This window comes from Monopterus albus, unplaced genomic scaffold (genome assembly GCF_001952655.1).
Source record: "Monopterus albus unplaced genomic scaffold, M_albus_1.0 scaffold250.1, whole genome shotgun sequence".
NCBI classification, from domain to species: domain Eukaryota; kingdom Metazoa; phylum Chordata; class Actinopteri; order Synbranchiformes; family Synbranchidae; genus Monopterus; species Monopterus albus.
The window spans coordinates 1,892,583-1,915,483 of record NW_018128130.1 but is presented as its reverse complement, the minus strand read 5'-3'; the positions used below and the strand labels follow the sequence as shown (position 1 = coordinate 1,915,483).

The window sequence follows — 22,901 nt, the reverse complement described above, 5'->3', positions numbered from 1 at the left end:
AAGGAACCGTGGTGATTTATAATTACACAGACGTTGTCCTTCCAGCATATTTTTTTGACCTCAAGCCTAAGGAGCAGTGAGACGGTACGCGCCGGAATGTGCGACTTACGCAAATACCATCCATCTCTTCGTAATGCCAATTACACAGCTGGATTCTGACAATTTTCTCTACGATTGTCATCTATTATATGTGTATAAAGCTTAAGAACGGCATAATATGAGCACAAAAGCAATGAGGAAGAGGAAAAGTGGCATAGAGAAAGCTGCTAGACCGGGGAGTCACATGACACATAGCTGCCAATGGCACTGGATTGTATTGGCCCATTCGTTGTCTATGGACAAATAGACAAAATATAAATGTCGATTATAAAACAAAAACCATATAAGATATCAAGATGATTGTTGCACCAGTGGTAGCTGAACGTCTCACAAGATGAATAGAGTTGAAATGGCGCTTCTAGCCCAAGGTATGCCGGAGATATTAATGTTCAAAGACGATGAGGCTTTCAAGACTTTCCCATTCATTTGAATGGGAAAAATTGGTGATGAAAAAAGCTGAATTTATTAAAAAGTATGAAAGTTATAAAGATGATTGTTGCACCATTGGTAGCTGAACCTCTCTGAACGAGTTGAACAGAGATGAAAGGGCGTTTCTAGCCCAAGGTATGCCAAAGATATTAAGGTTCAAACTTTGTCCCACTCATTTCCACTGGGAAAAATATGATGAAAAAAGTGGAATATCCTAAAAAGTATAAAAGTTATAAAAAAGTTGTATACAAGCATAAATGTCTTAAACAGCTGAACATGTTGATACCTTAATCACCAGCTATTGACAGTCTTTAGCTGGGCAGACACTGTATGGAGTCTGTGCAATTTCAGCCCTGAATGAATTGGCCGTGACAAATTTAGAAACTGGACTAGAAGAAAAATATGAGTTAACACAATGTAGATTTGTTTAGATTCAACTTTGTCATTAGACATGTACAAGGCAATTACATACAGTTTAGCATCTAACCAGAACTGCAAGATCAATGCAAATGCAGTGTCTGCATTTGGAGCTGACTCTGTGACTCTAAAGGTAATAATACTAAACTTCTTGATGCATCTCATGGAAATGGAAATTCATTAATTAAGTAATTGAAATATTAGCTTGCACACAAGGTTGAAATTTTAATAACAATCTCAGCCTAGGCCAGCCCAGAGTGTTAAAGCTGTGATTATATGTACATTTATCAAGTTAATATGCAGTATAAAAACCACACACAGTCCTAGCTTGTGCAGAATTTAGTTTTTTTTTTTTTTCCTTTTGGTTGGCTACTGTTATTTTTACATTTGCATTAAGTACGTTTGTCTTCATAGAGAATCACCTGAGATCTGCAGATGGAGCCATTTTGGTTGATCCTAATATACACAGAGGTTACACTGGTTATTTGTGCCTTAAAAAGTAAATGTGTTGCTTTCTGGCCTTGCAGAGTAAACCAGACTCATCAGAGCTTGGAACTCCAAAGACAACTGATGACATAGTGCAAGAAAAAGCGGAAGAGGGCCGATCAGCACGACGGAGACACAAGACAGAGACTGTAAAGCAACAGTGGAGCCAGGAGAAGGCTATGGCTGTGGAGCTGGAGCAGGCACAGAGGTAGGATATAACAGAACATCTGACACTACCATCATTGCATTGAATTTGTTCAGTCATTATTGAAGCTACAAAGATTTGAAATCACAAAGTGATTCTAATTAATTATCCTGTCTAAAGGGTTTTCATGTTTAATGCTTTTTTTTTTTTGTAACTTAAAAGAGACATGGTCAGAGTGGGAACGCTCTGTGCATGTTTGATTGACAGAAGAATCCGAAGGAACAAGCACACATAGTGTAAACACACTTGTGCTGGTAACTGGACCTTACAAGCCAAGAACACACAGTTTGTAGATTCAACATCTAAAATAAACTGTTGAAATTTTACAGGAAAGTTTAAAGCAGGTAAATATTTTCTAACATGTTTGCTATAACAATTTTATAGCAATAATAATTAGATACTTCATTGATTCTGAGAGAAATATGATGTGTCCAGCAGCTTATAGAACAGAGATACACTTCAAAGAGGGTATAAAGCAAAAGAGAGTTACTAGTTAAGGCATGAAGCCAGTCGGCAGGGGTCTGATTCAAGAAAGAAGAGTAATGTGGCTCAGAACATCAATGGTAAAGTGACTAAAAAAGTCATTGGAAAAGGCACTACTGCGAGCATCCACAGCAGCAGTGTAATGTGCAGGGGCGGGAGGTAAAGTGACTTAGAGTGACAGTGACTCACAGTCCCCTACAGTGCTCCTGTGCTTCCAATCACAGTGTCAGAAATACAGTCCACCAACCTGACATACTGTGGTCTTTTAGTGAGGTTGTCTGCAATTTGGGACACCAGATAGGTTCCCCCTCTGCATCTCCAGCATCTTGTGCATCAGCAAAAGGGGCTGGATGGTGCTGAATGCAGTGAAGGAGTTGAGGAACATAACTTACATAGTGCCTACCCCCTTGTCCAAATGAGAATAGGTCAGATGGAGTTACAGTACAATTTATACTTTCTGCATCCACACGTCTGTTAAGGTCCACAAGGGTCTGTGTGGATTCTACATGCACATCCCTGCAGAATTTTCCAAGCATTATGGTTGTGCTCATCTGGGGCTTTCTCATGAGCAGGCAGCCCACATGGACAGTTTTCTTTTTTTTTCAGCATGCGGATGTCTTAAAGGAATTTCTTGGTGTAAAGGATGAGCTAATTAATTTTGGTGGTCAAAGTTCAGTTACCTCATATCTGCCCCGTGAATTGGACTGATTGTCAGAGGTATAGAACTGTGACGCTGTAATTCAAGTTTGATAATGTCATCAGTGAGTAGTCGATGTTGACTTGATATTCATAACAGAAATGTTGAATCTAAAAATCTTGAAATTGTGCAACTCTTTAAAATAACTAGAACTGCCAATATATAACAACATTTGAATGTTGACATTTAAAGCACAGTATCAGTTAAAGCGCTACCCAGTACCACGTGTTAGCAGTGTCATGAGTATCCTCTACTGAACTGCCACGGCATTGAGTTGCGAAAGTCCGAAATTTCTGCACCTGTCTTATTGATAGCTAGTCGACAAACTTTTAAACTACCACAGATCTCTTCTGTCAGTGCTTCAGGATCAGTAAAAAGGTCCTTTATTGCAGTGTGGATGTTTTGTGGCTGTGTAGGCGGCAGGTGTCTCAGCTGGAGGAGGGAGATGCGGGCACTTTACACTCTATCTACCAGGTTACCTGCCAGCCGTGGATCACTTTCATGGCTAAACTTGGTAAGTGTTATTTTGTTCTCTGCCAGACTGTAAAACAGTATTTCAGAAAGACTACATCATCGATGAGAGGTTTTATATTCTGAGGTGGCGTACTTGTCACTCTGTATGTCTGTTGTCTTCTCACTGGGCTGCTGGTGAACAGGCTGCCCCTCCATTCAGCAGTGCACGGCTGAAATTGCTGCACACTTCTTACTGCCTTCCATCTTGGCAGAGGTTGTCAATTTGGTCAATTCTTTGGCCAGCGACACAGCAGTGAAGGCATTTGAGAAAACAAGGTGAGTTGTTTGTGCTGGTCATTTTGATGGCTTTTCAAAATGAGTAGCAAGTATTTGCTATATGTGCCTTCGTCCTTCCATGTTGATAATCATAGCAGTAACACGTCCACATACTGCGGTGCTATTTATTTTTTTTATTGCTGTTGCCTAGTGCACATGTTTTAATGCTAAGTTGCTGAGGTTAACTGACATTTTAACTGCTCTCCTTCTTTGTTTACAATTCAGCTGACAATTCATCTGCTTTCATCCTATATGCAAGTGACACTTCAAATACTTCCTGCACCTCTGCTGACATTAGAGTGGGTTTTATTATCAAGTCAACTGTTGTTTCAGTTGCTTTCATCTTTTATAGAATTCAGCTGTTTTTCATCTCATAGTGAAGTCTCATTGGTAGTAAACAAGCTGTGCAGCACCACCTTTTGTGGGCATGTCAAATCTTGCTCTTTAACTAACATTATGTAACTAAGCGACCTGCGTTTCTCCAAGAACTGACATGATATGCCAAGTCGTGCTTTGTGTTTCCGGAAAGTACAGCAATGATCTCTCCACAGGCATGTCACCACAGCAGATAAAGGCCAAACTAACTGACCCAACACTGCTTTTTTGTCAGTTTTCTTGTAAAACTCTGCCTAGCCACCCAGATAATTTTGCCTTAACTGACATAATTCATTATTTTCAGTTTTTGACCCCACCTTTTTTTCTACTACTGGTCAGTGCTGAGTAAAACTGTCCCAAGCAGAGAGAGAAAGCCTTATGAATACTTTATCTTGCATGTTATTTTGGTCCACATAATTCCCATAGACTAGATAGTAGGTTCAAATGAATCATATATTGGTCCAATTTACTCAAACTCTAACTCATCAAACAATACAGTGCAAGTTTCTTTTGCTCAGTCCAGTTTGGGTCTTTTTACCCTGAAATCAGGATTTAACATTTATACACAGTATGTTGTACATACAGATGTTGCAGGGGCAAAGTTCTAGAAAGCTGCCATAGAGGCACAGGATTTGATTCCCATTTGTGGGTTGTTCCTTCACCTTGTTCTTGCAGTATGTTGTTCTGACTCTACCAGTGACTTTTGCTGGTTAGGAACAGCAGGTCTGTCTGCAGTCACCCACAGACCAGCTGGAGTCAGCAGAGTTACATGGTGCAGTACAGAGGGAACTGGATGTTCTGCATCATGTGTTACCACGCTGTTATATGTTCACTGCAGTAATGGTTTTCTCCATCTCCTACACCTTTTTTTAGCTGCCCCGCTTCCGGAGACATATTTGTACCATTCCCTCTTGTCCAGAATCTGAGCCAGCCTCCAGGCGCTACAAGGAGCTTCATTCTCATTGGCCGTAACTTCTGTCAGTGGCACTGCAGCACAGAGCAAGGTAAGTGTTAAAGCCAGTGTCTCTAAATATTCCCTGAGTTCACCTACTGCCACGATGCCCATCCTCTGCACTGCTTAAACTATACGTTATACACAGTATCAGTCTGTAACACAGTCAGGTTTGGTTTGAACACCTGCTCACGCCCTGCTTATGTTTACTTCTTTTTGTTCACTTCACAAGTTGCATGTAGAGGCCCATGAAGTATCTAGAATTACTAATATTCAAAAGCAACAACAGTAAATTTGTACTTTTACATATCCATGACTGAAATCAAAATACTAAGTTGAACAAGATGTTTACATTGTGTACAGTTCTTTATGCCTCCGCACTGGCAGTAGCTGTGGCCGGCGGCATTTTGAGTTAGCATCCACACGTACACCCGTACGATTTAGGCACAAGTGTTCACTTGGACTCAAGGATGAGCTGATTAGATTTTGGTGGTCAAAGGTCAAGGTCACAAACACTTTTGCAACTTTTTTAAAATGAAAAATTATAATAAAAATGTATAAAAAATGTATTAAATTGTTTTACATTTACAGGACAAACTTTAATATTAAAAACTAAAATATTCAACTTTATTAACATCAAAGTTTTCAAGGCATTTTTCTTTATTTAGGAACAAATAGAAAACAGAGAAAGTATACAACAGATGGAGCCCATAACTGTATGAAATGCATCCTTTTTATGGCCCACTTCATCCAAAACCACATCACTTGATCCAGTAAAAACCACAGACATCCACTAGTGAACATCGATGCTACTCAGAGTCACAAGTCTGTGTGTTTGGAACACAGTGATAAAAAACTTGTGCTGTAATATATCACGAATGGGGATCCAGGATATTCTCTTTTTTAGCACAAAACTTAAATGTGAATCCTTAGTAAATATGAACCCACACAATTTCATTGTTTTGTGCCAAAAATGAGCTGCAAAACCTTAGTAAATATCCTGCCTTTACTGTGCAGTATTCTAAACCACTGTCAGGGTGGAAAGTCATGCTGCTTAAGTAAAAGTTCATAAGCATTTTGAAAAAACAAATATGTTTGAAATATCCAAACTAAAAGTACTCATGCAGAATCAGTCGATTATATGTATAATATGGATATATAGTATATGTTATATATGCAGTGTTGCAGCTGTTAAATTTGGTGCTAATTAATAATAGTTCATAATATATTAGTAGACAGTTTTGCATTATAATAGGTAATGTAGCTAGTAAATACATTCATTCTGATAAATGTCTTGGAGTAGAAGAATAAAGTAGCTTAAAATGAAAATACTTGACAGTTGTGCAAGAACCTCAGACATGTACTTAAGCATGGTTCTTGCTTTAAAAATATTTACAGTGATTTTTTTTTTTTTTTTTTTTGGAAGACAAAAGATAACAGATCGTGGTGGTGACCATAAAGTATTCAGAGGAGCTTATACTGATTAATGTCAGGGAAGGCCTGTGTCTTCAGCAGCATGTTGCTAACACCTTTGCGTAGTGAAGAGGAAGCTGTCCACGCATGAGTGTTTTGTGTTGAAGCTCTCAACATGCTCTTCTTGCTGCTGCCCTTTGATTCTGTTTCTCTGTCCACGTAGCAGCTGCCTAACATAGTTGTGTTATTTTGCAAGTGTCTGTTTACATCAGTTTGTGTCATGCTATGTGTTTCACTGTCCATGCTTCCTTGCTGTTTGTACCATCTCTGTTTGCCTACAGAGAACAGTTCAGATGAGGAAAACACCCCAGTGCTAAATAGGTTCACACGTAAGTTTGCCTTTCAGCTTGACATATTGATGCTGATGGGATGTTTGAAATTGCTGTTTTTATAAAGCGGTAGTGATCAATATACACACTAGAATACTTGTGAATACTAAAATATTGGTAATATATGGAATAGTTGAATAGTCCTTTTTCAATTGAAAGTGCTTTACATAAGATATAAATCAAAGTCACTGGGCCCTATTTGTTTTGTAAACCAAGTTATAAAGCACAAAACATATTTCGGTGGCAGGGTTTTAGTGGGGACAGAAGTTGTAGAACATGGGTGCAGCAAATTGAACCTGGATTGGCAGTGACCCTGTGCACCACAACTCTCCTGTGACTGCAGTGCACTGGGAGCCATCGCTCAGGACTCTACAGTGTGAGCTGCTCACTCACATGTACAAGTGAAAATCTCACCAATTACTCATGTATGAGTGACAGAGTACTATCACTGGGTTTGGCAAAATATTTGTGCCAACACATCGTCTCATCTTTGGCCAACACTGACCATTGGTTTATAAGTTAAATCAGCTGTTGCTAATTAACTTTGATTTTGCAGGCAAGTTGATGAAAAGCCAAAATGATGTTTTGGCTGTCTGCAAGCCAGTGTCTGCACTGAGCCAAAGATCATTTATGATCCAGGAAAAGACCCTCTTCAGCACACTTCTTTTAATCTGTCTGAATTAAAAAAATAGTATTATTGTTTGTTTGTTTTTTATAATAGGTGTTTTCACAACATTTTCCATCTAAACCTTGAAGTATCAAAGAATCCTTGTGTAATTCACTGTATAACTACCCATTGAGCATTTCTCAATAAGCAAAATAATAATAAACATTTATTACATGTACAAAGTTGACTTTGCAACATTCATTGACTGTAATACTGTGGTTTGATAAAGACCAGATAAGACTGTCCTGACAGTCAGTAGGTAGTGTGTTAAAGGACCTGCCACAGCATGCCGTCTGCCTTTCATCCATATTGCTTTGTCGTTGCGCTGAGCTTCTCTCCCTTCTGTGCAGCTCATAAGGGCTTCCAGCGCTTTGAGGCTCTGGAGCAGAGTGATTGGTTCAGTCCTAGCCAGGCCAGGGCAGGACTGGCTCCTCGGCAGAGGTTCCTTTTCATCAGCATCATGGATAAAAAGGTGACTTAGTATATGAAAGCCTTTGTGTGATAATTATAATTCAGGCCAGGAAGAGAAGTTGGAGTTCTTACAAATTCAGAAGCTCCTGTTTGTATTCAGCCAACCACACAATCATCTCACACTTGTGCAGTTAGTAGTTATCTCATAAAAAAAGAACAAAACACTAGTGGTGTCCCAGCTTGCAGATGGTTTTGGTTTTATTTGTCCAGACATATCTCGCTGAGATTTCTTCCTTTGACTTCCACTAAGGATGTTCACATAGAAAAGCAAAGTCTGGCAGAAGTATTTGGGCAGGGATACAATTCTTGTCATTTTCCCTCTGTACACAGTGCATTTGAAATGAAGCAGTCAAGCTGTATTAGAAGTGCAGACTTTCAGCTTGAATTCAGGGGCTTCACAAAAACATCAAATTAACCCTTTAAGAATTACAGCATTTTTTAAATACATAATCATAGGCAAAGTTAATTGGACAAAGTTGTCATCACGACTGCCTGAAGTCTGGAACCCATGGACGTCATCAACAATTGCTCCTAAACTTTCAGCTCTCTCTGATAGTTTTTTGTTTTTAGCTGAAAAAAACTTAGAAAAAAATCAACTGGACTAGATTTCTAGGTCGAAGACATTTCACCTCTCATCCAAGAGGCTTCATCAGTTCTGATGAAGTGATGAACTGATGAAGCTTTTTCAGCTATAAAACGACCTGGATGGCTGAGAATTTGCACAGACATTTTTTGTTTTTAGGCCTTATGATGGCCTCCTTCACTTGCATCAACCTGTCTTTGGACCATATGTTGAGTTCCAATGGACAGCAGTCAAATACAAACACTCCAGACCTTTTATCTGCTAAATCACTCATGAAGTAAGATAAGATAATCCTTTATAGTCATTGCAACACATACAATGAAATTTTAGAGTGACCTCCAGTCGGTACGGCAAATAGAGGAAAAAAAAAAACATAACATATGAAATAAGACCATATAAAAAAACCTAACCACTATAAAAACGAAATAAACAACAGACTTCTCACACTCCCCCTCACTCACACAGGTACATGTATATTATATTTTAGCAGCTTTGAGTGTGGTAACAGCTGTTGGGTAAAAACTATTCCAGAATCTTGTGGTCCATGATTTGATTATTCTGAACCGTCTACCTGATGGCAGCAGTTCAGAGAGTGAACGTCCTGGGTGTGAAGTGTCCTTAATGATGTACTGGGCTTTTTTGAGGCAGCAGGAACTGTGTAGTTCTTCCAGAGTGAGGAGAGGGCAGCCGACTATCTCCTGGGTCATATTAATGACCCTCTGGAGCATTTTCCTCTGAGCCACTGTGCTGCTGCTGTACCAGTTTCATTAGTTTTTTTTTTTTTTTAATTCTTCTGTTGAACCACAATTTAAAAGCAATGACTGATTGTCATTAGTTAATTTTCAGTAAATTTTTATTTATTATTACTTTTGTCGGTTTCATGTTATTTCAGTGACCATTGTGAGTTTCTCTTTGTTTAACAGAAGGGTACCAACAATTTTGTCCACGTCTGTATACAGTATGTAAGGATGCTCTCAGTGGAGCACTAATAGAAGGACACCAGCACTCTCTGGGAGATGTTGTTCTTCCTGATCAAGGAAGTACAGTCTCTGCTAGGCCTTTTTAAGCAGTTTAGAGGTATTCACCCCCCAGGTCAGATCCTCCTTAATATGGACTCCCAGAACGTGGAAGGCCGGTACCCTCTCCACATGGTCCTCGCAGATGTACAGTGGCAAGATGTTGGTTTTGTTCCTCCTGAAGTCGACAATGACCTCCTTAGTCTTTGAGGTATTAAGGAGCAGATTGTTCTCTCTGCACCACACTATCAGCCTCTCCACCTCAGCCCTGTAGGTAGTCTCATCCCCCCAGAGATGAGCCCCACCACCGTGGTGTCATCAGCAGATTTTACAATGGTGTTGCCGTGGTGGGCAGGGGTGCAGTCGTGGGTGTACAGGGTGTAGAGCAGGGGGCTCAGCACACATCCTTGTGGTGAACCAGTGCTGAGAGAGCCATGGATGTGTGTGGGCCCACTCTCACCCTTAATGTGCAGGTGTAATATGGAATTCCCAGGTCCACCAGTTTGTGTTGAATGCAGAACTATAATCCAAAAAGAGCAGCCATGCATAGCTCTCCTGATTGTGTGAATTGTGTCCTTGTCCAAATACTTAAGGACCTGTGTGTGTGCATGTGTGTGGCCTTCTTTTGTTTGTTTATGTATCATATTATAATCCTTTTTTTCAGGTAACTCTCTACAGTTACAACTGGTCTGTGGACCTGGGCACCTCTCTGAATCGTGAACTGGTCCGCCTTGTTAAGTGGCTGAATGCAAGGGCTCATGTTGTCCACTGCCTCCTCAACCAGAAGATGGGCCTCTTCCATCATTACTGCTTCTCTGACACACCTATTCATGAAATGAACTCCAAGCAGGTAAAAACACTGTCACCATTCCTAACATGGTGCACTACCAGCAAGTCAACAGCAGCACAGGAAGTGTCATTGGCAACATGTTGTAACCTTGACCAGTTCATTGGACAGTTCTAAGTTTTTTCCACTAACAGTGAGGGGTCTCATCTGCGTTCTCAAATGTGGATATTACTTACTGTACTGTAGATATTTTTCAAAGGTCTACAAAACTGTTCCTGCACATTTGTTGAAACAGTGTCTAAGCACTGAGTCTCTGTGTGAGCGTTTACCATGCACAGGTTGAGAAGTGGGTGATAGAGACTCACTAGCTGTAGTAGCCTTCATGTTATGTATATTGGCCAAAATAAAACAACTCTAAAACTGAGGAATGCAGAACAGAACTGCTGTTTGCACTGAGAATCGATTGATTTAATTTGATTTGACTGTATTAGGGGTCCAAGCACAGGTCACAGGCTATGTAAAGATGGAGTGACACTCTGTAGAGTGTTTTGATAGACATGCTGACATGTCTCACTTTTGTAAGGAGCTAATATGCCTACAATTAATGTGGGGCTTGGGAGCTAATGGGGAGAGTGGCTGTTAGTTCAGGTGGAATCAGTCTGTCAGGGCAGCATCCGGATTCCCAGTGTTGCAGAAGCTATTGTAGGAGGTCCTGGGACAGAGTTCATATAGCTGTTGTACCCTGGGGTATGAGCTAACTCCCACATAAGTGACTGTCGGAACCCGTTCCACTGCCAGCCTATTGGACATGCCTCTCATAGAATTTATTTATTTGAGTAATGATGTACTGTACCACACAGTGACATTGTTACCCAGGTAATTGTGTTTACTTTTAGCGGTGGCACTTCCTGTATGTCTGTGAGACTTGTTAACTCTCTTGATGCATATTGTAAATCCTTGTCATGTTTCACTTGGCGTACTGCAGTACAGTACACAGGCTGTTCTGTCGAAAGCGTGTTGTTGAGCTACAGTGACCATGATTTCTATATGACACTAGCTTCGGTAAGTCAATACAATCTCTCATTGAAAAGTTGCTTTTGTGGCTGGAGTGTACTGTCCCTATTCCAAGATAAATGAATAGCTACGCTGGCATTTCCTTGTAGATCTTGTGACCTTCATGATGTGACAAAGTTGCCCAATGCGAATGTATTATTATCTAAAAATGTCAGCGCACCAAGCCGTGAAGACATTGGTATATTATGACCTTATAAAGTTGTTAAAGGCTCCTGTGGTCGCCAACGGTTGCTTGTAGTGTTTATATTACCAGCAGACACATCAGCAGCATGACCATTCATATGGTGGCGTTTGTGTCCACCTGATGAATTTCTATTATTCAGTCTCCTGTTAGCTCTGTTTTCAACTCCTGGGGAAAACCTCTTTATCTGCTAAATGCACCGCCATGTTCAAGAGCTAGTCCCCGTGTCCCTCTGCTGTTTGCTGCTTTGTTACCATCCAGAAATGTTTTTAGAGCTTTTTCACCAGAAACTGCTGACTGCTGCTGAAATCCAGGTTCATGAGAGTAAGGAGAGGGGCTGTAAAACCTAAACAATAAACAGAAATCTGCTAAAATGTTTTGTAGCGCTGAGGGGAGGTGTAGAGTTAAATTGCAACTCTCCGTGTGTTCATCACAGTGTCACCTTTCCAGGGTTAATGTAAAATATTGGTTAATGTAGCTTTAGAAAATTCCTGCCTATAAAGTAAAAAAAAAAAACCATGTGTGCTTCTCATGCAGTGAAATACAGATGCGTCTTCTGCCTTCTGTAGTCAAGAAAAGAAAGGTGGTGCACGATAGTCAAATCACCTCTTGTCAGTGGTAGGAATGAATTTAATTGTAATGCACTGATAGAACTGCTGATGCATTTGAACAGGATGCCTTCTTCAGAGCAAGTGGAACAGTGGTGATCTCTCTCTTTTTAAAGAGCACAACATGTGATCACCAAGCAACAGAAACATTTGTCAGAGTCAGTGGCATGGTGCCGGGTGGGCATGGTTTCTGTTCCATTTATATTCAGCACATGAAATGGCACATGTTGCTTGTGCCCACCTGAAGCCGTGGTAAATTGTGGCACAACAAAACAGCACATGGAGTCGGATAGAATGGTGAACAGCAGCCTGCTTGTTGTCAGAACATGTGGGCACCATATCCTTCCTGTAGCCCACAACTTTGGATTATGAATCAGAAACTCTGCAGATAGGACATTTAGACTAATAATGAGCTTTCAAATTCTTTTTTTGGAATTACCATTATGATGAAGATCCATGTCATATCACCGCCTCATGTGTCACCTGCACTCCATTTAAGTTTTCCTGCACTTACTGCTACGTAACAAGCAGCACGCCAGCCTGAGCGAATGGAGCTCAGCCTATCCTCTACTTCCCCACAATCATTAACACTCCACTGATGACATTTTCACAAATCCTGGTAGATCTGAGCCAAATTCATTTCAAAAACAATCCACCATTATCAAAGAAATATCAACAGATACATGTACAGTCACCAGACTAAAAATGTTGGCATTTCTGTCAGATAACGCAGGGGTGCCAATATTTTTGGCCATGACTGTACATACCATATTATTAAAATAAAGGTTCAATTGTAAATGAGTCATTCGAACCATGTGGGACAATAACATTTAATTTATTGATCCAAAACATTTCTCTCTGGGACTAGAGTATTGAAGGTCTCCACCATGCAGTAGTGATTCCTGGACAAGACTAACAAATCACAGACAGGCGGGCTGTAGCATAATCTGTGTTTCTGGCAGTTTAGTGTTAAGAGATCTGCAGTTTCATTTTGAGTTATCTCTTTTAAAAAAGAGATCTGATATCTCTGTACAGTACTATACATTTCTTGACTAATATTGAAACAATTAAATACGACAGTGTTATTAGGAAGTCCTCCCACTGTTACTGTAGTGGCAAACAGACAACATTTGGGAAACACTGCATTTCTGTATCTAGACTGAATTACAGCTGAATCGGTTCCAAGTGCAGAAAGTGTTCCAATCAACATTCAGTATAAATAGTGGCAGATAGAGGCTGTCACTGTCCTCCCATATGCCTCTCAACAGGCACTTCCTCAGAGTTTGTTGCTGCTTTTTTTAAGGCTTGTTTTCTGTTTTGAGTATCTCAGCAAAGCTGCAGGACCATCTGTATAAAATATGGAGCTGTGGATCATTATGTGACTGATGATTTTGGCAGCACAAACCAAAACAAGATTCCTCAGCCATGCGACTAAGCTTTTATCTTTTCTTCTTCATTATTACTCCCATGCTTTGTCGGTCTTCCTGTGTTTTCCTGATCATATCCTGCAAATACAGCCCTTTCACATCATTGGCCTTGATTTTCAGATTGAAACCTTTAACTGCTTTCTGGCATAGAGAGGACGTTTTCACACTGTGTAGTTATTTTAAGCATGCTGCCACTTACAAAACTGTTTGCTAAGCATATTTAACATCGCGTGTCTCTTCACACTCCTACTCACTTCACATCATGAGTCAGCTGTCAAACCAACCTCACTGTTCCCACTGGTGAGTAGTGAGTGGTAGGGCAGTGGTGCAGAAACTCTGTATAACTGCAAACCCAGTGATTTTCTTTGCCACAGCCATTGGTCAGAAGACAAAGAGCACATGTGTATATGCAAAGTTTTGCACTAGGGACAGTTTCTTCAACAGTGTCAAGATTATTTTATGAGTTGCATTTGGATTCAGACAGTACCTGGGCTTGTGACAAAAAAGTTGCTGCATCCAGTCGTGGAATAGGCTGGTGAAATGTGGGTAGAGGAAGCACATGAGTAACAGCCTTTCCTCCTTGCTGTTGAAGTAAAATAACTGTTTCATTTTCCCCATCACTATTAACACCTATGCAGAGTATAAGGCCACTGTGCTGAAGGTTTCCCCTTATCTCAGGAAGCAATAGCCTCTCACTATTTCTAAAAACACATTAAAACCAGCTGGCAGAGACATAGTGCTGCTTTAGATAGAACATCATTTAAAATAACACATACAGTCATGGCTAAAAATATTGGCACCCCTGCATTTCTGTCAGATAACACTTCTCCCAGAAGATTGTTGCAGTTAGATTCTTTGGTATTCTCATGTTTATTCATGTTGTCACTGTACATTTAGATCTATAATATTTTTATAGTGCTACAATCAATTTTGACAGTATAAAAGTAGTTCTCTTCTACCAGAATTTTATGAGGAGATACAGTTGGGATTTTTTTTCCAGTTTAATTTAGCCTATAGTAAATTTGAGCTATATTGGAAGATGTGAACATAGACCCATTCAATGCAATGATGATTAGATCAATAGTGTTAATAGGAAAGCAGTGACTGAGCCCTAAAATGTAGCAGAATACATACATAGTGAATGTTGGGAAATGGTAACAGCTGAATAATCAAGCAGGTAAAATGGGACATGAAAGCTTCAGGGCAGCCACAATGTGCCTCAAGTAGTTTGTGTAAAAATGTGTTTGGTAACATACAGTATCTCTAATGCACAGTCTCAGATGTTGTGATGTAAGGGCCAAGTGAAAGGACTTGGGTGCATACGCTGTGTGGAATCAAATAACCACAGAGAAAAGCTTTGGTAAAGCATACAGTGGTGTAGGAATAGCATAAATTGCACAGTGCAGACTTGGACGATGGCGGTGGGGGTGGGGGTTTAATGTGGGCCCCCATTGTTCCCCTAGGACACTCCTAGCAGGTCAGTCCAGCCATGGTGAATTTGACATAGAGAATGCACAACAGTTAAGTTTAAATATAAAAAAGGTAAAAATAATAATAATAATAATAATAATGACAATACAGAAAAGCTTCACGTAGTGTTTTCCTGCATTTTTGTGTGGAATGGGCAGAAGGAGGGGTTTATCATAATTGTTTATCACAGCTAGGAAAGACTCCAGCTGCCCTTTTAACCTGTCCCCTATGGCCAATTACAAAACACACTCAAAGAATAGAGAGAAGCAAACTTTTTTTCCCCTCAGATGTCCCCGCTCTTCATCACTGCATTACTAATGAGTGCGGACAGGAGGCAGAATCAGAGCAGCAGAAAATTTGCCTGAACAGAGCTTCATCTGTCATGGTCCTGATGAGGAGCAGAGGGAGCACCAGTGTTCAGCTTGACCCTCCAGCCTGTGGGCATGGTGCAGCCAGCTCTGCTGTTCTGCTGAACAAACTCGCCCAAAAGTTCCTCTGAACAGCAGCCAGGGTACACGAACAGTGCTCTCAAAATTAAGATGCCCAGTAATAATACCCATCAATACAAATGTAGAGTGCAGGGAATATGTAGCATACGATCTGAAGAATCTGAACCTCTCTTCACTATGATGCTTCCATTGAACCACCTTTGTCTTTTGGTCACAGGTCATGATAGTGGCTCAACATAGGATCTGTAGCATCTGAGTATTAGAGCTGAGCATGTAGACATTAAAGCTTTAACCACCCTACGGTGAATATGCACCAATATGTCAATAAACTCAACAACTTTGTGTGCTATGGAATCGCACTACAATAACGGTATGACACAGGTGAGTCCAGCTTGTTCTCAGAGGAGACAAACAGGTAGCGTATGTGTAACACGGGCCTGTGCCGACCTGAGGAGTGACTGTGCCGACCTGAGGAGCGACTGTAGTAAATCCTGAAGACTAGGACAGTGGTGTGTCCCGACAAGCTGATGTCAACCTATGCTCACATGCTTCACTGCTGTGGGAGGTTTACACTGGCCCTAACTCAGTATGATGTGTCATAGTCTCACATCACTGTGTTTCGGATTAGTGGGGAAAAAAACAAGGCAAAGTAACAAAAAAAAAAAATAAAAATAATAATAATAATAATAAAAATGAAAATACAGAAAAGCTTCACGTAGTGTTTTCCTGCATTTTTGTGTGGAATGGGCAGAAGGAGGGGTTTATCATAATTGTTTATCACAGCTAGGAAAGACTCCAGCTGCCCTTTTAACCTGTCCCCTATGGCCAATTACAAAACACACTCAAAGAATAGAGAGAAGCAAACTTTTTTTCCCCTCAGATGTCCCCGCTCTTCATCACTGCATTACTAATGAGTGCGGACAGGAGGCAGAATCAGAGCAGCAGAAAATTTGCCTGAACAGAGCTTCATCTGTCATGGTCCTGATGAGGAGCAGAGGGAGCACCAGTGTTCAGCTTGACCCTCCAGCCTGTGGGCATGGTGCAGCCAGCTCTGCTGTTCTGCTGAACAAACTCGCCCAAAAGTTCCTCTGAACAGCAGCCAGGGTACACGAACAGTGCTCTCAAAATTAAGATGCCCAGTAATAATACCCATCAATACAAATGTAGAGTGCAGGGAATATGTAGCATACGATCTGAAGAATCTGAACCTCTCTTCACTATGATGCTTCCATTGAACCACCTTTGTCTTTTGGTCACAGGTCATGATAGTGGCTCAACATAGGATCTGTAGCATCTGAGTATTAGAGCTGAGCATGTAGACATTAAAGCTTTAACCACCCTACGGTGAATACATGCTGCTTTTGATGTTTATCCATGTGTTCAATGGGGTGACCCAGTCATTGATGTAATATTAATGTGAATTTTAAGGGGAACAGGGAACTTTGGACCTCATTTGCAAATGTCCTCCTAGGTTCTTTCTTAAATTTGTTCTTGAGAAAGGCCCTAACAAAAGTCTACATCAAACTCATGATGTGTTCTTAAACCACAGAACTGTTCACACCTTTGTTCTTATGACAATGAATCCCACTGTTCTCGCTCCCATTCTTTTCTCTCCTCTATCCACTCACCCCAACCGGTCAAGGCAGAAGGCTGCCCACCAAGAGCCGGGGTCTGTCTGAGGTTTCTTCTGTTAAAGGGAGTTTTTCCACCCCACTGTCACCAAGTGCTGCTCAAGGGAGATTTGTTGGGTTTTCCCTCTATAATAATAATAATAATAATAGTAGCCGTAGTAGTAGTAGTAGTAGTAAGGTCTAGACCAGGGGTGCCCACACTTTTTTGCCTTGCGGGCTACTTTTCAAATGACAAGTCAAAATGATCGACCTACACTAAAAATACTACACACACACACACAAATATATGTATGAATGAGTGTTGTAGTTTTTATGAACGGCCTGAAAGTGCCGCTCCACATTTCCCTTCTTCGAAATAGTGATGGTAGCTTGGTAGATCAAGCAAATGCACTTCGAATATAACGTTGCGACAAAAAGTCCTCCTCCCATTCCGCATGGAATGTTTTCGGTACGTTTTTGGTTTCTTACTTGATTCGGCTCCCCCACTCATTTTATACCCTTTAGTAGAAATTAATTCGAACGCTGACAAGTTAGTTCGCTCACTGGAGTTTTGCAGTAGCTCGTGCTGTTGACTGTGCATGTTTGGTGACTCGTGTGTCAGAAAAGACGAGATCTCAGACTGGCTGCCCTGCATGTCAATCAAGTAGCAAATTCCATAGGGAGGATGGATAATAGGCTATATATGAATGATAGGGGTCGCCACAGCGAATCGTCACACTGACCATTCACATGTTAACATTTGGCACGTGTTTTACGGATACATCTAATTTATTTTTGAATGGCACGCGATCTACCAACACTACCTTTGCGATTGACCAGTCGATCGTGATCGACATATTGGGCACCCCTGGTCTAGACCTTACTATGTAAAGTGTCTTGAGATGACTGTTGTGATTTGGTGCTATACAAATACAATTGTATTGAATTAGGCATAGGTAAAGACCCCAGCAATCTCTTTTTTTTATTAATTGATTGATTCTTGCTTTTTCCCTGTCTTTTCCAGGATCCAAACCCATTCCTCAGCCCCTCCATGGAGCCTGATGCATTGCTGCGTAGTCCAGTTCCTCCTGTGCCCAGTAAAGAGCAAGGCAGACTAAGCAGCTCTGGCAGAAGTCTTGCTCCACTCCACTTCCCCTCTGAGCTGCTTCCATTTGATGAGGCTCTGAGGGATGTCTGCACCATCCAGCCCTTGATGGAAGGGGATGTGGTGGCTCGACATGGAGGCCAACTCCTGGAAATCAAAGCTGCTGAGAGGAGAGGTTAATCTTGCTACTTCTATCACTACTACTAATGATGATGATGATGATGATGACAATAAAAATAATAATATTTTTGTCCACTGAGCCCATAAAACTCCACACTGGGCAGCAGCTAATGACTTTGACTTTGTGCTGACAGAATTGGAGAAACAGATGAAGATAGAGAACCTGTTCGTCACTTGGCAGCAGAGATCAGCACAGTCCAACATGCCCATTTCAGTAAGTTTGACAAGTCCTAGTTCTGAGAGCCACTGAATCATAAGGCTTTGTGTTTGCTTTCAAGTAATGTATCATTTGTCCAGGCTGACTGAGGATGCAGCCATATACCATTCCAGATCATTTTACAGCCTCCCATCCCAGCCTGTGTTCAGACCACTACTTTTAGAGGATTTTAACATAAAGTCAAGTCTGAGATTACATGAAGGTTAATTTAAGAAAGCTAAACACTACAATGCCTTTTATGTTAACCCAGGTGTGAGTACAGTACTTAATGTATGTAACAGCACCACTTTAGATTGTCAAGTGCAGGCTCAATTATAATTGTGTGATCATGCATGACCATCAATGGTAATAAAATCTGGAGTGGTATTGTTCTTTTGCTCATGGATTAGTTCAGAAAGGTGACAGTGTAAACTGCTATTGAATATTGACACATTAACAAACATAATGCAAACAATCTAACAATAAATTGGATTTGACCAGGAAGTCAGAATGTAGTATTAAATTCTTATCGTGTGAATAGCCAAATATCACACACAGCTAACTGAGCTGAGCAGAACCTGGGGGAGCAGTACCTCTCACTACTTTATGGCTTTGAAGAGCTACAATTACAGTTTACTCCTTCAGGAAATCATTTAGTATTGCCTGGTTTTAAAGTGGGGAATATCTGGACTAATTAAAAAGGTTTCTCTCTGCCACAGTGGCATCTCAAGAGAGGTTACATGGTGGCATTAAACGAATTTGATATTTCAGCAGACACCCACACAGCACTCTAACTCAGTCACATCCAAGTAGAGGTCTGCGGCCTGACCTAGGTCCAACACAGCCTCATGGAAATGGATAACATTTCCATGAGCGTTTGCTTTTTGTATGCCACTGGATGAACTAAATTAACTATTAGATGGGATCTGATTGCATCAAGATCTGGTGTGGATCTGAATGTCAGGCCCCTGTTATATTAAATATAGTGTCCTTCTGCTGAATCGTTGATGTTACAGCTGCCTGTGAACACTACTGTGTCTGATGAGCTACATTTGCCTGGAGACTTTATTCTTAAATGAAAATTCACTGTAGTCTTTTGTATCATCATCCCACTTCTCCCAGAGTCTGTTGCATCCTCTTTCATTCTTTTCGACACTAATCAGGAATGTCTCAACAGGGGACCGATTTGGAGATTCTGAAGCAGTCGTCCAGACTGGTTCACTACTGTGCCACCCCTCTTCTCTTTGACCCCTCCTTCCGCAAGCAGATCAAAGAGGAGCAGATTGTTCAGCCTTCTGAAAAGGTATGTTTGTGTCTGACTCAAAGGAAAGTTACAGGAAATTTAGGTTCAGTTTTGATTAACTGGTGTTTATAGATAAGGATTTTATGAGTCAGTTCTTGCTTAGTATAAATTGATATCAGACATTTTCAAGTCTGACATCATTGAGGTAGGAGTCTACTGTCTCCACTGCTCACCTCTGGATGAATTTTCCGACTGCATGTGGTCGACCCTGTGTCCATCGTTTTCCCCCACACCCTTTAGGCTGTTTTCCCCAAGGGTATTGAAATCCCTGTACCCAAACGCTACAGCGTGCAGTAGCTGGCATTACATAGAGGTTTGTTGTTTGAGGGACTTGTACTACTTCACACTGTGTTAAAGGATTACACAGGGTTATAAAAACCAAAACTGTCCTCTTCAAAAATGTTCAGTCCTTTACTAGTAATTGAAGGACTCATGTTCATGAGTCCCGGTCAAGTCTGGAGTCAGGGGAAGGTTGCAAGTCAAGTTGGAAGTTTTAATTACTGTATGTGGTACTTGAGTGTGACTCCGACAAGTCACCAACTTGAGTGCCCATGTCTGATTAATATAAACCACTAGCAATACAACCTATATTAAAGACAGTATTGCATCTCCATTGCAGCTTCCTTTATTATATCAGTTGATAATAGCAGGGTTGTGTACCTGTAGAATAACAGTGAAAGTCATTCTAATGCATCTGTGTTTGGTGCTCATCAGGGTCCAGGTTTTTGGTGGTAGCAAAGTAGCCCAGAAGTCCTCTTCTGCAGCTGAGCAAGAGATTTTTACTTTTATACTCAAATTCACCTTGACTGTTTCCACATCACTGCTTTCACCACACCAGTCTACTTGTTGACATAAACTGACCTATTCACTTGGGAAAGAAGCTGCTGTTTTACAGTAGAATATTTTAAAGTGCTGACCCTAATTCAGTCTACTTCAAGGTCAGCTACTAACTGTCTTACTGTCTTCTAGAGATCACAGTCTGATTAAGTCAGCAGAACTGCATCACTAATGAAAAGGTGAAATAGTGGATTCAGAAGCTTTTCAGTCCCCTTAATCAGTTTCAGACTCATCTTAAAAGGGATTCAGTTCTTTTTTCTCTCATCAGTGTACACACAATACTCCAAAATGACAAAGTCAAAGCAGGTTTTTGGAGTTTTTAATTTAAAAATTGAAGCCCCAAATTTCCCATTTACATGAGTATTCAAACCCTTCGCTTAGTACTTGGTTAAAGCACCTTTGACAGCAACAACAGCCTCAAGTCTTCTTGGGAATAAAGATGCAAGCTTGGCACCTTTCTTTTGGAATTTGTTCCCATTCTTCTTGGCAACCACACTGGACAGGGAGTGCTGGTTCACAGCCATTTTCAGGTCTTTCCAGAGATGCTCTGTTGTCTGGCTTAACTGTGCAATAATGCTCTAATAATGGACCTTTGACCTTCTTTGACTAAAGAAACTGCTTGCATTCTCCTGCAAACTGCCGTTCCTGTGCTGTTTACACACATACCACCACATACCAGTCTTATTTGTGTGTTAAAGTGATGTGTACTCTTCTGCAAAATGTTTATGAAATTGTGACACGTGTGGCAGAAAAGGCATCGCTCCAGTGACTCCACAGCATCAGGTCGAAACAGAAGCTACAGCACTGACTCGGGTGACATGCTGCCCAGCCGACTGAAGGAGGAACCCTGGCTGCTTGAAATTTCTAACACCTTCCTTCAGCAGTATGTTCAGTACCTGCAGAGCATGGGTTTCATTCTGGTCCAGGTCCGGCCTCAGTCTCCAGCTCGCAGGTCTGTATCTACAAGAATGGTTCATTTGTATAGTTTGTCTACTTGTGACCGCTGCTTGTCTTTGCCACCAGATTTTGAATATGTTACATTGATATTTGAGGCTTGAGTGCATGTGAAACCATCATGGGTTATGGGACATGTCCTGCACATGTCAGGTTTTTAAAATTGATACAATAACTAATTTTGAAATTTGTTTTCAAGCAGCCCAAGCTTTTCATACTTTATTTTTGTTCTGGAAAAATATAAACTGCCATTCCTTTAGTAAATGGATAGTACTGTAAATTTTATACAGCATTGCCATTTTTCCTCATGTACTTGCATATTTTTTTGTGAAATGAAAAATGTATCACTGCATTTCTGCCTCACTACCAGTTTCTTAGTCACCTCTCTTTCATCCCTGTGAGCAGTATTCATCCATTAGTCTGCGTATGTGTGCTAACCCGTGTCTGATCTCTGAACTCCCAGCGCTGCTGCCTCATGGCTGATGTAACCAGGGCAGATGCCTGTCACTTCATAGGCTCAGACGGCAGGACTCACTGAATTGTGCCTTATGGGTTGACTGCTTGCTGTTGGTGGTTCATCAGCCCTTGGGCCCAGGCTCTAGTTTGACCAGACCCTAACTGACCCCTGTCCTCCACCCCACCCCACCCCCATCTCTTTCAGCATTGCCCGGGCTCGTGCTGCCGTGCTGAGCTCTATATCATCAGAAGGGAGGATGTCTTTTTCTTATGTAAAGCAGAAGAGCGAGGACAGTCCTAAGGTTAGTGTTCACCTCAGAAATCTTATTTTTCAGAAACATACTTAGCCAGAGCCTGACTGTGCTTGTAAAAGTGGCTCCAGTACATTTTCAGTACATTAAAACCAAGTCTTTTGTAATACCCCAGTTCTTCTTACCCAGTAAGGAAGGAGTCCGTTTTTCTTCATTTTAGTGCTGATTTATTTTAAACCACAAGCAAAGAATTACAAACACAACCCGGGTGGTTCCTTCCTCCAGACATCCACAGGCAGGCTGCTGGAAAAAAGAGCCCCGGAAGCACAGAGCCAAATACATTTATAAATTTTGGGCTAACCCCTTTACACAGACAGATTACAAAACCTCAGATGAAGTCAGTCCACAAACTCCATCTCTTATCTAGAGCTCCAGCTGTATGGAGCCACTGGTCATAACAAAATGAAGAATTTTGATGTGTGTGTGTGTTGTCACGTGGTGCGTAACTAAGACATTCATTCAGACATAATTCTAACACAGGA

General features: G+C 41.0%; 1 protein-coding gene across 1 annotated transcript in view; it reads left to right on the top strand.

The window, feature by feature from the left end:
* The window catches only part of szt2 (SZT2 subunit of KICSTOR complex), a 145,314-nt gene that overhangs the window by 99,965 nt on the left and 22,448 nt on the right, over window positions 1–22,901 (top strand). The window contains exons 61-72 of the mRNA XM_020620906.1: window positions 1,473–1,639; window positions 3,233–3,330; window positions 3,473–3,605; window positions 4,854–4,984; window positions 6,687–6,734; window positions 7,752–7,873; window positions 10,136–10,321; window positions 18,102–18,357; window positions 18,497–18,576; window positions 19,736–19,861; window positions 21,448–21,650; window positions 22,314–22,410. Of these exons, the coding sequence (XP_020476562.1) occupies window positions 1,473–1,639; window positions 3,233–3,330; window positions 3,473–3,605; window positions 4,854–4,984; window positions 6,687–6,734; window positions 7,752–7,873; window positions 10,136–10,321; window positions 18,102–18,357; window positions 18,497–18,576; window positions 19,736–19,861; window positions 21,448–21,650; window positions 22,314–22,410 (1,647 nt within the window). The remainder of the gene's footprint in view (window positions 1–1,472; window positions 1,640–3,232; window positions 3,331–3,472; window positions 3,606–4,853; window positions 4,985–6,686; window positions 6,735–7,751; window positions 7,874–10,135; window positions 10,322–18,101; window positions 18,358–18,496; window positions 18,577–19,735; window positions 19,862–21,447; window positions 21,651–22,313; window positions 22,411–22,901) is intronic.